Raw genomic sequence first — 14,219 nt, 5'->3', positions numbered from 1 at the left:
CCCTCGATTCAAAACTAGTTTTCTACCAAAATTTAGGGATTTGGCAAAATACCATATCAATAGTAATAAGCATTGACATTCCTTTATGGGTCTTATTAATAAATGCCCTAAGGGTACATTTTAAAAATTAATAAATGTTCAATTATGAATTACAATGTACATTTTCAAAGAATAAAATAAACTTGTAAATGATGCATTGTCATGCATACACAAATTCATTGTTGTTATGTGTGTGTGTGTGTGTGTTTTTTTTTTATATAAAAAAAAATATATTATATTTTAAAGTGTATTAAAAAATTATTTAATAAAGCATTAATGCACCTTAACCAATGCCCTTAAGCGCACTTTTCTTATTTTTTATTAATTAACATGCAAGCTTGAACCGTGATTGAACCACCACCGATTCTACCTAAACCGTGCGGTCCTACTGCAATTTAAGGGGTTCACGGGAGTTGAAAGAAATCCGGTTCTATATGTTTAAAAAACTGGATTTCAATTTGGTTTCTAGTTAACTTGGTCGAACTGTCTGGTCTAGTCCGGGTCTGACAACCTTACTATTTAAGCCTGATTTTTGTGCATAAACAATCAAATTGGAGGGAATTTCAAGATCTTGAATTCAAGACTATTTTTTTTTATTCAAGATGATAATATGATAATACAGTCAAATTTTTTAGTTAAAGCTTACCTAAATTTGGACAACCTAATGCAAACTAATTGAAATCAACAAAAAAAAAAAAAAAATGGTTTGATATATTTAAATCAATGAATCCCTTAATTCAAAACTAGTTTTACACCAAAATTTAGGGATTTGGCAAAATACAATATCAATAGTTAAGCATCAATATTCCTTTATGGGTCTTGTTAATAAATGCCCAAAGGCTACATATTAGAAATTAATAAATGTTCAATTATGAATTACAATATACATTTTTCAAAGAATAAAATAAACTTGTTAATCATGCATTGTCATGCATACACAAATTCATTGTTGTTATGTGTGTGTTTTTTTTTTTGGATATAAAAAAGAATTATATATATATTATTTTTTAAATTGTATTGAAAAATTATTTAATAAATCATTAATGCACCTTAACTATTGCCCTGAAGTGCACTTTTCAGATTTTTTTTCTTAATTAACAAGCAAGCTTTGACCATGATTGAACCACCACTAGTTCTACTTGAACCATGTGGTCTAACCGCGGTTTAAGGGGTTCATGGGATTTCAAAGAAGTCTGATTCTGTGTGTTTAAAAAACCAAATTTTAGTTCGGTTTTTGGTAAGCCTGGTTTGACTATTTGGTCCGGTCGGAGTCTAACAACCTTGCTATTTAATCTCGATTTTTGTGCACAAACAATCAAATTGGAGGGAATTTCAAGATCTTATATAGATATACTCGTTAACAAAAGTCTTTGTGTATTAAGGGAAAGGTAACTGCCAATCTTGTTGAATTTGAGAAGATTCATGTGGTGCAAGTGCAACTAGTAGTGAGTAATGATCGCCGCACATCCTTTACGCGATGGTCACTCTAAAAGAATAAGTGCTTGTTGGATGTGAGGGTAAGGACCAAAGTTCAAGTTTCCAAGAAGGAACATTACACGCATAAACTTAGATTAGACTAGAGTAGAACTTTATCTCAGATATTAAAAAAAATAAAAATTAAAAAAAATTAAAAAAAAATGAAAAAGAAGAAGAAGAAGAAGGCAATGAGTAATAAAAATTGCACAATATAATGGATGGCGGCCTGAGAAGGACCATGACCTTTAAATTGTTGTTACTTGTTAGTTTTTTAAAAGTAATTTTTGGTTAAGAAAATGACCTTATAAATAGTTATTAATAAAGTTTAAAGTTAACCACTCATAGTAGGACATAGAATTTTTATTCAGTGGAGGAGCAAGGATGGGTAATCGTTGGGCAGGATGCGGTAATGATAATTATAGATAACTAGTCGCTAATCCGTGCGATGCACGGGAAAACTATTGAAAATAAGATTTCAAAAAGAAAATTTTATTAATTTTAGTTTATATTGAATATTTTTTTATGGTAGTTTAAAATATTATTTCAAATCTTCATTTCATTTTATTTTGTTGGAATAACTTATATAATTAAATGAAATGCTTATAAAGAAGACATGACATTAATAATGTACCATATATAGTTAGTGATTACTCAAGATATCATTAAAATATGACAATTTTGTTTTTTTTGTTTTAAAAAAAGAACATTAAACACAAAATACTATATTGTCCAATAGATATTACAACTTTAAAACTAAAACATGAGTAGTTATTTTTAATGGACTGGGGTAATAGCACAACTTTTAATAGAAAAAAAAATATGATTTAAATTTTTTTGGAGTAACACTATAGTAAAAATGCCGAAAGGAAGCAAGAAATTCCACTAAAAAATTCTACAAATACATTTGGGTTTTTTTTTTTTTTTTTTTTTCATTGAGCAGGTACATTACTGTTTAGTAGAGTCTTAATACATGGGGGACGCTCCTCCGTCCAATACATCATTGTCTAGCAAACCCAGCCAGTTCTTCGCTTCAAATGCTATCATCTCTGTTGGTCCGTTTGTTCAAGGAAAGCCACAAGAGAAAAAAATATTCCTAATAGAAGAACCAACTACCAAGTAGTCTAACATCATTAAAGATGTGGCTAATGCTCAAATTGGTAGGTCCAACTGACTTTACTTCATCTACTGGACTTTTAAATTCACATTCTACCTCTACTCCATGAAGCCCCAAATCCACAAAGGCCATGTACACCCTTCAATAGGCTATCTAGACTGATTATTTCTCTTTGCTTCCATATATTCCACAGCAAGTTTACAGGTTGTTTGCACCAAATCCACTACTAACTTCAGAGTTTCATCTACATGCCTTTGGTTTCGATTTGACATAATAGCCAACCTCCACCGCAACTAATACAATCAACTGGATTGGTTAAAACAATATATCAAATACTGGGAATATAAAAATACAAAACTTGGTATTATGTATATGATACCGTTGAAAGATTTAAATATCATTGCAGGCTTCCTGAATTCCACCCATCACAAAAGCCACGGCTTACATCAAATTGGCCTTTGAAATCTTGATCTCCTTCATCCCTGGAACCTAGAAAATCAAATTTCTGGACTAATTGAAAATTTGTAAATATTTCCAACTATCATCTAACAATGAAATTATTATATCTTTCTTTATAGGAAAAAAATAATATGAATAAATTACTTGTGTATGCTTTGAAGCTACTACCATCTCTATCAAAATTTAGAGGAAAAAAATAGAATGAAATATATTAATAAAAATAATATATAAATTTTATTATTGATGCAACGATTTCTCTAATGTTAAAGTGAAAAAATAATATTCACTCTCACAACAACTCAAAACGTATACTTAATATATTATATCATCCATACCATCCAGCCACCACTTCCATTCAGGGTGATCATCTCTAACCACCCTCTGAAATTTTGTGGTTGCCTATGTTTCCTGCCCAACACAAAATTCTGCTCCCCACCATTAAACAAAACTTCACAACTTCGCAGATAATTCTTGTCGTATTTAGAGATCTCAAACCAACCATTTTCATTGTAGAAACCAAAATACACACTCAATAGTTCCACCACTATAAACTATACAACAAACTGAGCTATAGCAAATCTTGGTAACACAAAATCTCATAAAGGATTTAAAAGTATATTCCAAGAGGAAAAAAACAACAAATTTTTAATACAAATAGTTAGAGTCTACCTTTTAATTTGGAGTATGTAAATGTTTTCTTAAAGAATATAATCATATGAAACTTGAAAGCAAGTTCAAAGAATAGGTGTAGTACATAAAAGCCAGTCATTCATTTAAGTTGGAGAAAAAAAATCCATTCTAGTTCAATTGAAAAAGCATTAAAAAAAATGACAGTCAAGTTTTTACATCACACAAAAAATGACATTGAGAAATAAGGCCAACAAATACATCTCACCCTGATTAAATCAACAACATAGCATCACATTCCCTACTTATCTTCCTCCTTACCACTCTCCATGTATTATGACTTCTAGAACAACAACAAAAAATCACTTACAAATTTTATCAAACAGCTTGTGTACGTGTAAGAAAAACAACACTAAATGAAAAGAGAGAATTTTAAAAAGAAAAGAGAGTACCATGTTGCAGCAACACCAACATCAATATAATCAAGGCCTGTGCAAGCTCCTTTGTGCCTATAAATTGAAAACATAACTCCAAATTAAAAGGTACTATGACACCTCATAAACAGGCAAGTTTGGTTATGAAGTCAAAAGATTAAAAATCTGTAATATGCCTTTTGATTTTGCATAATGATAAAGGTATTCGTTAAAGCTTGCTATTTGTTAAGTCTCTCTCAACCCTCTCTCTGAATCTCTGCCTCAAATTTATAATATCTAATACCATGCCCATCTTGCATAATCATATATAAATGAGTTATATAACTCTCAAATAACTATACTAACCAACCCCGACCTTCAAAAAAAATTCCAACAGAATCCAAAATAGTGGCAGCCCCAACATAACATTCTGTAAGCTATCATATAAGACAACCCAGAGATTATAATAATTTATAAAAAGGGAAAACCAATGTAAATGAAGACGACAATAACACTATATATCAAACCATAGCCTTTCATAAATTCTTGTAGCTGAATTCTTTTAAACAGAGAACAAAAGGCATATTACAAATGAATCTGAGAACAAACACCTAAGCATTCCAAACTTGTTCAAGAAATACCACAAATGAATTGGCAAAGAAGAATCAAAGAACAAACACCTGAGCATTCTATCAAACACATGTTCAGCAATCTCAAACAACTATACTAACCAACCCCAACCTTCAAAAAAAATTCCCACAGAATCCAAAATAGTGGCAGCCCTAACATAACATTTCATAGGCAGATAGGCTATCATATAATAAGACCCAGAGGTTATAATAATTTATAAAAAGGGAAAGCCAATGTAAATGAAGACGACAGTAACACTATATATTAAACCAAAACAAACCTAAAATTGAAATCAAATAAAAGAATCCCAGGAAACAAAAATCCAATAAAAATTGCATAACCAAAAAAAGGGAAAAAGAAAATCCAAACAAATGTAAAATGAAGATGAGAAAAACACTATATATCAACTAAAACAAACCCAGAATTAAAACCAAATAGAAGAATCCCAAGAAACCAAAAATCCAATAAAATTGCATACAAAAAAAAAAAAGGGAAAAAGAAAATCTAATTACAAAAATTTCATGATTCTTCTTTGCCATAGATTTGACAACAAAGGAAGAAGAAGAAAACGTGGAAATCTACAAAGAAAAAAAAAAAAAAAGCCTTATATCCAGAGCAACCCACAACCATAAACCATCAAAATTCCATGAAAACAAAAACAAAAAGACTTAAATCCAGAGCAACCCACAGCCACAAACTAACAAAATTCCATGAACAATTGAAGCGGATAGAGAGAGAGAGCAATATATAGAAACTAAGGAGAGTAAAAAACATGTTTTAATTACCTCAAAATAAAACATGATGGGCTGGATTGAGCGACGATGGAGAGGTAAAGAGAAATCGATGCAGTGGCGGTGATCCATGGTGGAGGCAGCGGCGGCGGCAGGATCTGAGTTTTGGGGTGCAAAAAAACATTTAAAACTCCATCATAAAACAACCAAAAATGAAACCCTAAATCATATTTAACAACCAAAAACGAAACCCTAAATCATATTTAACAACCAAAATTATAGAACAAAATAAAAAACTTACCACTAATGTTTGCGAAGAGAATCTGGTCTGGAAAAAAAAAAAAAAAAATAGAGTATTAAGGATGAAAACCAGATTGTGCGAAGGGTTTGGTTCAGTTGAATCCACCATTAGAAACTTATGAGAGAAACGAATTAGTGAGAGGTTAAAGGGGAAGGTCTGCGTTTAGATGAGAACAAAGAGACAGAGGAGGAATCGTCGAATGGTTAGGAAGGAAGAGTCGTTGTGAGAAGAGAGAGTTATAGAAGGAAAATAGAGAGGTTGTGGGTTAGACGTGAAGACTAAAGACTGAAGATTGAAGAGGGAGTTGTATACTTGTATTAGTTAAATGCATATATTTGACATTTTTTATCTAATTTTTTTTGTTCTAATTTGTTACCTGTTCATTTGTCACCCAACTTTGTTGTTTTCTTTATTAAAGATTTGGGTGTGGCCAGAACGCTTGCAAACTATGCATCTTCTTGGGTTCCATGACATATTCACAACCAAGACTTCTCTTACAAGAGTGCGAGCTGTTCCTCGTTACAGTTTTAGCGTTGAAACTTTAGAGGGACTAAACACAATGCACCCAACTATAGGTATCATGCCATCTGGTCTTCCATGGGTGGTGAGACCTCTTGAAAATGGTGACAAACTTTTCGGTTCCCTTTTAACTTCTCGTTACAACAGAAGCAAATGGAGTGGAAATGGTGGGAACCATACTGAAAAGCCAAATGGAAATTTAGGTTCTGTGGAAAAGTTTCATAAGTACATATATTCTGTTCCATACTCAGATCACTCATGCTTTGCAGAGATAGAGGATTTTGTAAAACTTGTCCAGCCAACCAACATGAAAGGCATCGTCTCTTCATCATCGTGCTATGTTGATCCTCTGTACTATTTTGGCCGCCTTTGTGGAGCCTACCAATCAGCTCAAAGTTTACCTCACAATAAGAGAAAAGAGAGAGTTGAAAGAGTTCTAGCTGTCAATAACAAAACTACCTTTAGATGTGGTGCTTCTGCTGGGTTGGAGAGGAAAAGAGCAATGACTATAAAGGTCAAAAGTTCAGGTATTCATGTGAGCAGCATGAGTGCATTGAGACGAAAAAAGCGTGGTGCTAAGATTGAGGAAAATGACCGTCCCAATTGATTTGTTTTCTTATTCATTATTGTCAGTACAAAGGTATGATCAATGTTGCATGTATAGTTGGATGAAAGTATTCCATTGTAAAGTTCGAAATACCAATGACATTTAAGGTGCAAGGAGTGTTCTTTTTATGCTTTTTCTCTCTCATATCTCAAGAGTATTATAATTTGCATTGCAGAAAAAAAATTCAGGATGCATTGGGACACATAGGAAAGTGGTAGATTTTTGGTTGTCTCTACGTTGTGAGCAGATGTTCATTAATTGCTTGTGTTGTAGAGAGGCCATGTCGAAACTGTACCAGTCACAGTGAGTTAACAAAGTTTCTTGCCTGCTTAGTCTTTTTAGCACCTCTACATTGTTGAGTAAGAAAAGAAGGCACCATTACATGGCACGGCACATTGCAGATTTTTACAAATAATTGTTTAATTTGTCACTACATCTTCGTCCATTATATAATTTGTTTGTTATTGTGCGTAAAGAATGCACCATTAATTGTTTAAAAGCATGGCGCAAAGGTTGTGGAAAATGAATGATATTATTCTGAATGTACTATGTGCCTAGGATGTGGCTAGAAAGTGCACTTTTGGACATCACACACGTTTTAGATAGACGATATCAGAAACGTCCATAATTATTTTTTATGTTTTAATTTTAATTTCTTGGAAGTAGTTGGTTTCCCAAAAGGTTTGAGTCCGAGGACCATGCAATACCATGGTTCTGTCCAAAACTTAACCTTTCTTGGAAGTAGCTGGTTTCCCTATAGGTTTGAGTCCCAGGACCATGCACGACCTTGTTCTGTCCAAAACTTATCCTTTCTTGGAAGTAGTTGGTTTCCACATAGGTTTGAGTCCGAGGACCATGCAAGACCTTGGTTCTGTCCAAACTTATCCTTTCTTGGAAGTAGTTGGTTTCCCCATAGGTTTGAGTCTGAGGACCATGCAATACCTTGGTTCTGTCCAAAACTTATCATTTCTTGGAAGTAGTTGGTTTCCCCATAGGTTTGAGTCCGAGGACCATGCAAGACCTTGGTTCTATCCAAAACTTATCATTTCTTGGAAGTAGTTGGTTTCCCCATAGGTTTGAGTCCGAGGACCATGCAATAACTTGGTTCTGTCCAAAACTTATCTTTTCTTGGAAGTAGTTGGTTTCCCATAGGTTTGAGTCCGAGGACCATGCAAGACCTTGGTTCTGTCCAAAACTTATCTTTTCTTGGAATTAGTTGGTTTCCCCAGAGGTTTGAGTCCGAGGACCATGCAATACCTTGGTTCTGCCCAAAACTTATCATTTCTTGGAAGTAGATGGTTTCCCCACAAGTTTGAGTCCGAGGACCATGCAATACCTTTGTTCTGTTCAAAACTTATCCTTTCTTGGAAGTAGTTGGTTTCCCCATAGGTTTGAGTCCGAGGACCATGCAAGACCTAGGTTCTGTCCAAAACTTATCTTTTCTTGGAAGTAGTTGGTTTCCCCATAGGTTTGAGTCCGAGGACCATCCAATACCTTGGTTCTGTCCAAAACTTATGCTTTATTGGAAGTAGTTGGTTTCCCCATAGGTTTGAGTCCGAGGACCATGCAAGACTTTGGTTCTGTCCAAAACTTATCTTTTTTTTCGAAGTAGTTGGTTTCCCCATAGGTTCGAGTCCGACGACCATGCAAGACATTGGTTCTGTCGAAAACTTATCTTTTCTTGGAAGCAGTTGGTTTCCCCATAGGTTTGAGTCCGAGGACCATGCAAGACCTTGGTTCTGACCAAAACTTATCTTTTCTTGGAAGTAGTTGGTTTCCCCATAGGTTTGAGTCCAAGGACCATCCAATACCTTAGTTCTGTCCAAAACTTATCATTTCTTGGAAGTAGTTGGTTTCCCCATAGGTTTGAGTCTGAGGACCAAGCAAGACCTTGGTTCAGTACAAAACTTATCTTTTCTTGGAAGTAGTTGGTTTCCCCATAGGTTTGAGTCCGAGGACCATGCAATATCTTGGTTCTGTCCAAAACTTATCTTTTCTTGGAAGTAGTTGGTTTCCCCATAGGTTTGAGTCCGAGGACCATGCAATACCTTGGATCTGTCCAAAACTTATCCTTTCTTGGAAGTAGTTGGTTTCCCCCATAGGTTTGAGTCTGAGGACCATGCAAGACCTTGGTTCTGTCCAAAACTTATCCTTTCTTGGAAGTAGTTGGTTTCCCCAAAGGTTTGTGTCCGAGGACCATGCAATACCTTGGTTCTGTCCAAAACTTATCCTTTCTTGGAAGTAGTTGGTTTCCCTATAGGTTTGAGTCCGAGGACAATGCAAGAACTTGGTTCTGTCCAAAACTTATCTTTTCTTGGAAGTAGTTGGTTTCCCCATAGGATTGAGTCCGAGGACCATGCAAGACCTTGGTTCTTTCCAAAACTTATCTTTTCTTGGAAGTAGTTGGTTTACCTATAGGTTTGAGTCCGAGGACCATGCAAGACCTTGGTTCTGTCCAAAACTTATCTTTTTTTTGGAAGTAGTTGGTTTCCCCATAGGGATGAGTCCGAGGACCATGCAAGACCTTGGTTCAGTCCAAAACTTATCTTTTCTTGGAAGTAGTTGGTTTCCCTATAGGTTTGAGTATGAGGACCATGCAAGACCTTGGTTCTGTCCAAAACTTATCTTTTTTTTGGAAGTATTTGGTTTCCCCATAGGTTTCAGTCGGAGGACCATGCAAGACCTTGGTTCTGTCCAAAACCTATCTTTTCTTGGAAGTAGTTGGTTTCCCCATAAGTTTGAGTCCGAGGACCATGGAAGACCTTGGTTCTGCCCAAAACTTATCTTTTCTTGGAAGTAGTTGATTTCCCCATAGGTTTGAATCCAAGGACCATGCAATACCTTGGTTCTGTCCACAACTTATTATTTCTTGGAAGTAGTTCGTTTTCCCATAGGTTTGAGTCCGAGGACCATGCAATACCTTGGATCTGTCCAAAACTTATCCTTTCTTGGAAGTTGTTGGTTTCCCCCATCGGTTTGAGTCCGAGGACAATGCAAGAACTTGGTTCTGTCCAAAACTTATCTTTTCTTGGAAGTAGTTGATTTCCCAATAGGATTGAGTCCGAGGACCATGCAAAACCTTGGTTCTTTCCAAAACTTATCTTTTCCTGGAAGTAGTTGGTTTACCTATAGGTTTGAGTCTGAGGACCATGCAAGACCTTGGTTCTGTCCAAAACCTATCTTTTTTTTGGAAGTAGTTGGTTTCCCCATAGGTTTGAGTCGGAGGACCATGCAAGACCTTGGTTCTGTCCAAAACCTATCTTTTCTTGGAAGTAGTTGGTTTCCCCATAAGTTTGAGTCCGAGGACCATGGAAGACCTTGGTTCTGCCCAAAACTTATTTTTTCTTGGAAGTAGTTGATTTCCCCATAGGTTTGAATCCAAGGACCATGCAATACCTTGGTTCTGGCCAAAACTTATTATTTCTTGGAAGTAGTTCGTTTTCCCATAGGTTTGAGTCAAGGAACCATGCAAGACCTTGGTTCTGTCCAAAACTCATCTTTTCTTGGAAGTAGTTGGTTTCCCCATAAGTTTGAGTCCGAGGACCATGCAATATCCTGGTTCTGTCCAAAACTTATCCTTTCTTGGAAGTAGTTGGTTTCCCCCATATGTTTGAGTCCGAGGACCATGCAAGACCTTGGTTCTGTCCAAAACTTATCCTTTCTTGGAAGTAGTTGGTTTCCTTATAGGTTTGAGACCGAGGACCATGCAATACCTTGGATCTATCAAAAACTTATCCATTCTTGGAAGTAGTTGGTTTCCCCCATAGGTTTGAGTTCGAGGACCATGCAAGACCTAGGTTCTGTCCAAAACTTATCTTTTCTTGGAAGTAGTTGGTTTCCCCATAGGTTTAAGTCCGAGGACCATGCAAGACCTTGGTTCTGTCCAAAACTTATCTTTTTTTTGGAAGTAGTTGGTTTTCCCATAGGTTTGAGTCTGAGGACCGTGCAACACCTTGGTTCTGTCCAAAACTTATCCTTTCTTTGAAGTAGTTTGTTTCCCCAAAGGTTTGTGTCAGAGGACCATGCAATACCTTGGTTCTTTCCAAAACTTATCTTTTCTTGGAAGTAGTTGGTTTCCCCATAGGTTTGAGTCCGAGGACCATGCAATACCATGGATCTGTCCAAAACTTATCCTTTCTTGGAAGTAGTTGGTTTCCCCCATAGGTTTGATTCCGAGGACCATGTAAGACCTCGGTTCTGTCCAAAACTTATCCTTTCTTTGAAGTAGTTGGTTTCCCCATAGGTTTGTGTCAAAGGACCATGCAATACCTTGGTTCTTTCCAAAACTTATCCTTTCTTGGAAGTAGTTGGTTTCCCTATAGGTTTGAGTCCGAGGACAATGCAAGAACTTGGTTCTGTCAAAAACTTATCTTTTCTTGGAAGTAGTTGGTTTCCCTATAGGATTGAGTCCGAGGACCATGCAAGACCTTGGTTCTTTCCAAAACTTATCTTTTCTTGGAAGTAGTTGGTTTACCTATAGGTTTGAGTCCGAGGACCATGCAAGACCTTGGTTCTGTCCAAAACTTATCTTTTTTTTGGAAGTAGTTGGTTTCCCCATAAGGTTGAGTCCGAGGACCATGCAAGACCTTGGTTCTGTCCAAAACTAATCTTTTTTTTGGAAGTAGTTGGTTTCCCCATAGGTTTGAGTCGGAGGACCATGCAAGACCTTGGTTCTGTCCAAAACCTATCTTTTCTTGGATGTAGTTGGTTTCCACAAAAGTTTGAGTCCGAGGACCATGGAAGACCTTGGTTCTGCCCAAAACTTATCTTTTCTTGGAAGTAGTTGATTTCCCCATTGGATTGAGTCCGAGGACCATGCAAGACCTTGGTTCTTTCCAAAACTTATCTTTTCTTGGAAGTAGTTGGTTTACCTATAGGTTTGAGTCCGAGGACCATGCAAGACCTTGGTTCTGTCCAAAACTTATCCTTTCTTGGAAGTAGTTGGTTTCCCCCATCGGTTTGAGTCCGAGGACAATGCAAGAACTTGGTTCTGTCCAAAACTTATCTTTTCTTGGAAGTAGTTGATTTCCCCATTGGATTGAGTCCGAGGACCATGCAAGACCTTGGTTCTTTCCAAAACTTATCTTTTCTTGGAAGTAGTTGGTTTACCTATAGGTTTGAGTCCGAGGACCACGCAAGACCTTGGTTCTGTCCAAAACTTATCTTTTTTTTGGAAGTAGTTGGTTTCCCCATCGGTTTGAGTCTGAGGACCATGCAAGACCTTGGTTCTGTCCAAAACTTATCTTTTCTTGGAAGCAGTTGGTTTCCCCATAGGTTTGAGTCCGAGGACCATGCAAGACCTTGGTTCTGACCAAAACTTATCTTTTCTTGGAATTAGTTGGTTTCCCCATAGGTTTGAGTCTGAGGACCAGCCAAGACCTTGGTTTTGTCCAAAACTTATCTTTTCTTGGAAGTAGTTGGTTTCCCCAAAGGTTTGAGTCCGAGGACCGTGCAATATCTTAGTTCTGTCCAAAACTTATCTTTTCTTGGAAGTAGTTGGTTTCCCCATAGGTTTGAGTCCGAGGACCATGCAATACCTTGGATCCGTCCAAAACTTATCTTTTCTTGGAAGTAGTTGGTTTCCCCCATAGGTTTGAGTCCGAGGACCATGCAATATCTTGGTTCTGTCCAAAACTTATCTTTTCTTGGAAGTAGTTGGTTTCCCCATAGGTTTGAGTTCGAGGACCATGCAAGACCTAGGTTCTGTCCAAAACTTATCTTTTCTTGGAAGTAGTTGGTTTCCCCATAAGTTTGAGTCCGAGGACCATGCAAGACCTTGGTTCTGTCCAAAACTTATCTTTTCTTGGAAGTAGTTGGTTTCCCCATAGGTTTGAGTCTGAGGACCAGCCAAGACCTTGGTTTTGTCCAAAACTTATCTTTTCTTGGAAGTAGTTGGTTTCCCCAAAGGTTTGAGTCCGAGGACCGTGCAATATCTTAGTTCTGTCCAAAACTTATCTTTTCTTGGAAGTAGTTGGTTTCCCCATAGGTTTGAGTCCGAGGACCATGCAATACCTTGGATCCGTCCAAAACTTATCTTTTCGTGGAAGTAGTTGGTTTCCCCCATAGGTTTGAGTCCGAGGACCATGCAATATCTTGGTTCTGTCCAAAACTTATCTTTTCTTGGAAGTAGTTGGTTTCCCCATAGGTTTGAGTTCGAGGACCATGCAAGACCTAGGTTCTGTCCAAAACTTATCTTTTCTTGGAAGTAGTTGGTTTCCCCATAAGTTTGAGTCCGAGGACCACGCAAGACCTTGGTTCTGTCCAAAACTTATCTTTTCTTGGATGTAGTTGGTTTCCCCATAGGTTTGAGTCCGAGGACCATGCAATACCTTGGATCTGTCCAAAACTTATCCTTTCTTGGAAGTAGTTGGTTTCCCCCATCGGTTTGAGTGTGAGGACAATGCAAGAACTTGGTTCTGTCCAAAACTTCTCTTTTCTTGGATGTAGTTGGTTTACCCATAGGTTTGAGTCTGAGGACCATGCAAGACCTTGGTTCTGTCCAAAACTTATCTTTTTTTTGGAAGTAGTTGCTTTCCCCATAGGTTTGAGTCTGAGGACCACGCAATACCTTGGTTCTGTCCAAAACTTATCTTTTCTTGGAAGTAGTTGGTTTCCCCATAGGTTTGAGTTCGAGGACAATGCAAGACCTAGGTTCTGTCCAAAACATATCTTTTCTTGGAAGTAGTTGGTTTCCCCATAGGTTTGAGTCCGAGGACCATGCAAGACCTTGGTTCTGTCCAAAACTTATCTTTTTTTTGGAAGTAGTTGGTTTCCCCATAAGGTTGAGTCCGAGGACCATGCAAGACCTTGGTTCTGTCCAAAACTTATCTTTTTTTTGGAAGTAGTTGGTTTCCCCATAGGTTTGAGTCGGAGGACCATGCAAGACCTTGGTTCTGTCCAAAACCTATCTTTTCTTGGATGTAGTTGGTTTCCCCAAAAGTTTGAGTCCGAGGACCATGGAAGACCTTGGTTCTGCCCAAAACTTATCTTTTCTTGGAAGTAGTTGATTTCCCCATTGGATTGAGTCCGAGGACCATGCAAGACCTTGGTTCTTTCCAAAACTTATCTTTTCTTGGAAGTAGTTGGTTTACCTATAGGTTTGAGTCCGAGGACCATGCAAGACCTTGGTTCTGTCCAAAACTTATCTTTTTTTTGGAAGTAGTTGCTTTCCCCATAGGTTTGAGTCTGAGGACCACGCAATACCTTGGTTCTGTCCAAAACTTATCTTTTCTTGGAAGTAGTTGGTTTCCCCATAGGTTTGAGTTCGAGGACAATGCAAGACCTAGGTTCTGTCCAAAACATA

At 37.1% G+C, this 14,219-nt stretch overlaps 1 protein-coding gene across 1 annotated transcript; it reads left to right on the top strand.

Annotated features, from left to right (window-relative positions):
* The first annotated feature begins 2,485 nt into the window (after nucleotides 1-2,485).
* LOC126696259 (uncharacterized) lies at nucleotides 2,486-7,174 on the top strand. Its single transcript, XM_050393028.1, has 2 exons — nucleotides 2,486-2,563; nucleotides 6,209-7,174. The coding sequence occupies exons 1-2, from the start codon at nucleotides 2,486-2,488 to the stop codon at nucleotides 6,914-6,916; spliced, it is 786 nt and encodes a 261-aa protein (XP_050248985.1). The 3' UTR covers nucleotides 6,917-7,174.
* The last annotated feature ends 7,045 nt before the right edge of the window (nucleotides 7,175-14,219 follow it).

Source organism: Quercus robur, chromosome 8 (assembly GCF_932294415.1).
Source record: "Quercus robur chromosome 8, dhQueRobu3.1, whole genome shotgun sequence".
Lineage (NCBI taxonomy): Eukaryota > Viridiplantae > Streptophyta > Magnoliopsida > Fagales > Fagaceae > Quercus > Quercus robur.
This window is presented reverse-complemented; position numbering and strand designations above follow the sequence as displayed.

Coding starts and splice junctions, on each gene's coding strand:
- LOC126696259 (XM_050393028.1), top strand. CDS start 2,486: ATGGGGGACGCTCCTCCGTCCAATACATCATTGTCTAGCAAACCCAGC. Junction 2,564..6,208: donor CTTCAAATGCTATCATCTCT/GTTGGTCCGTTT, acceptor TCTTTATTAAAG/ATTTGGGTGTGGCCAGAACG.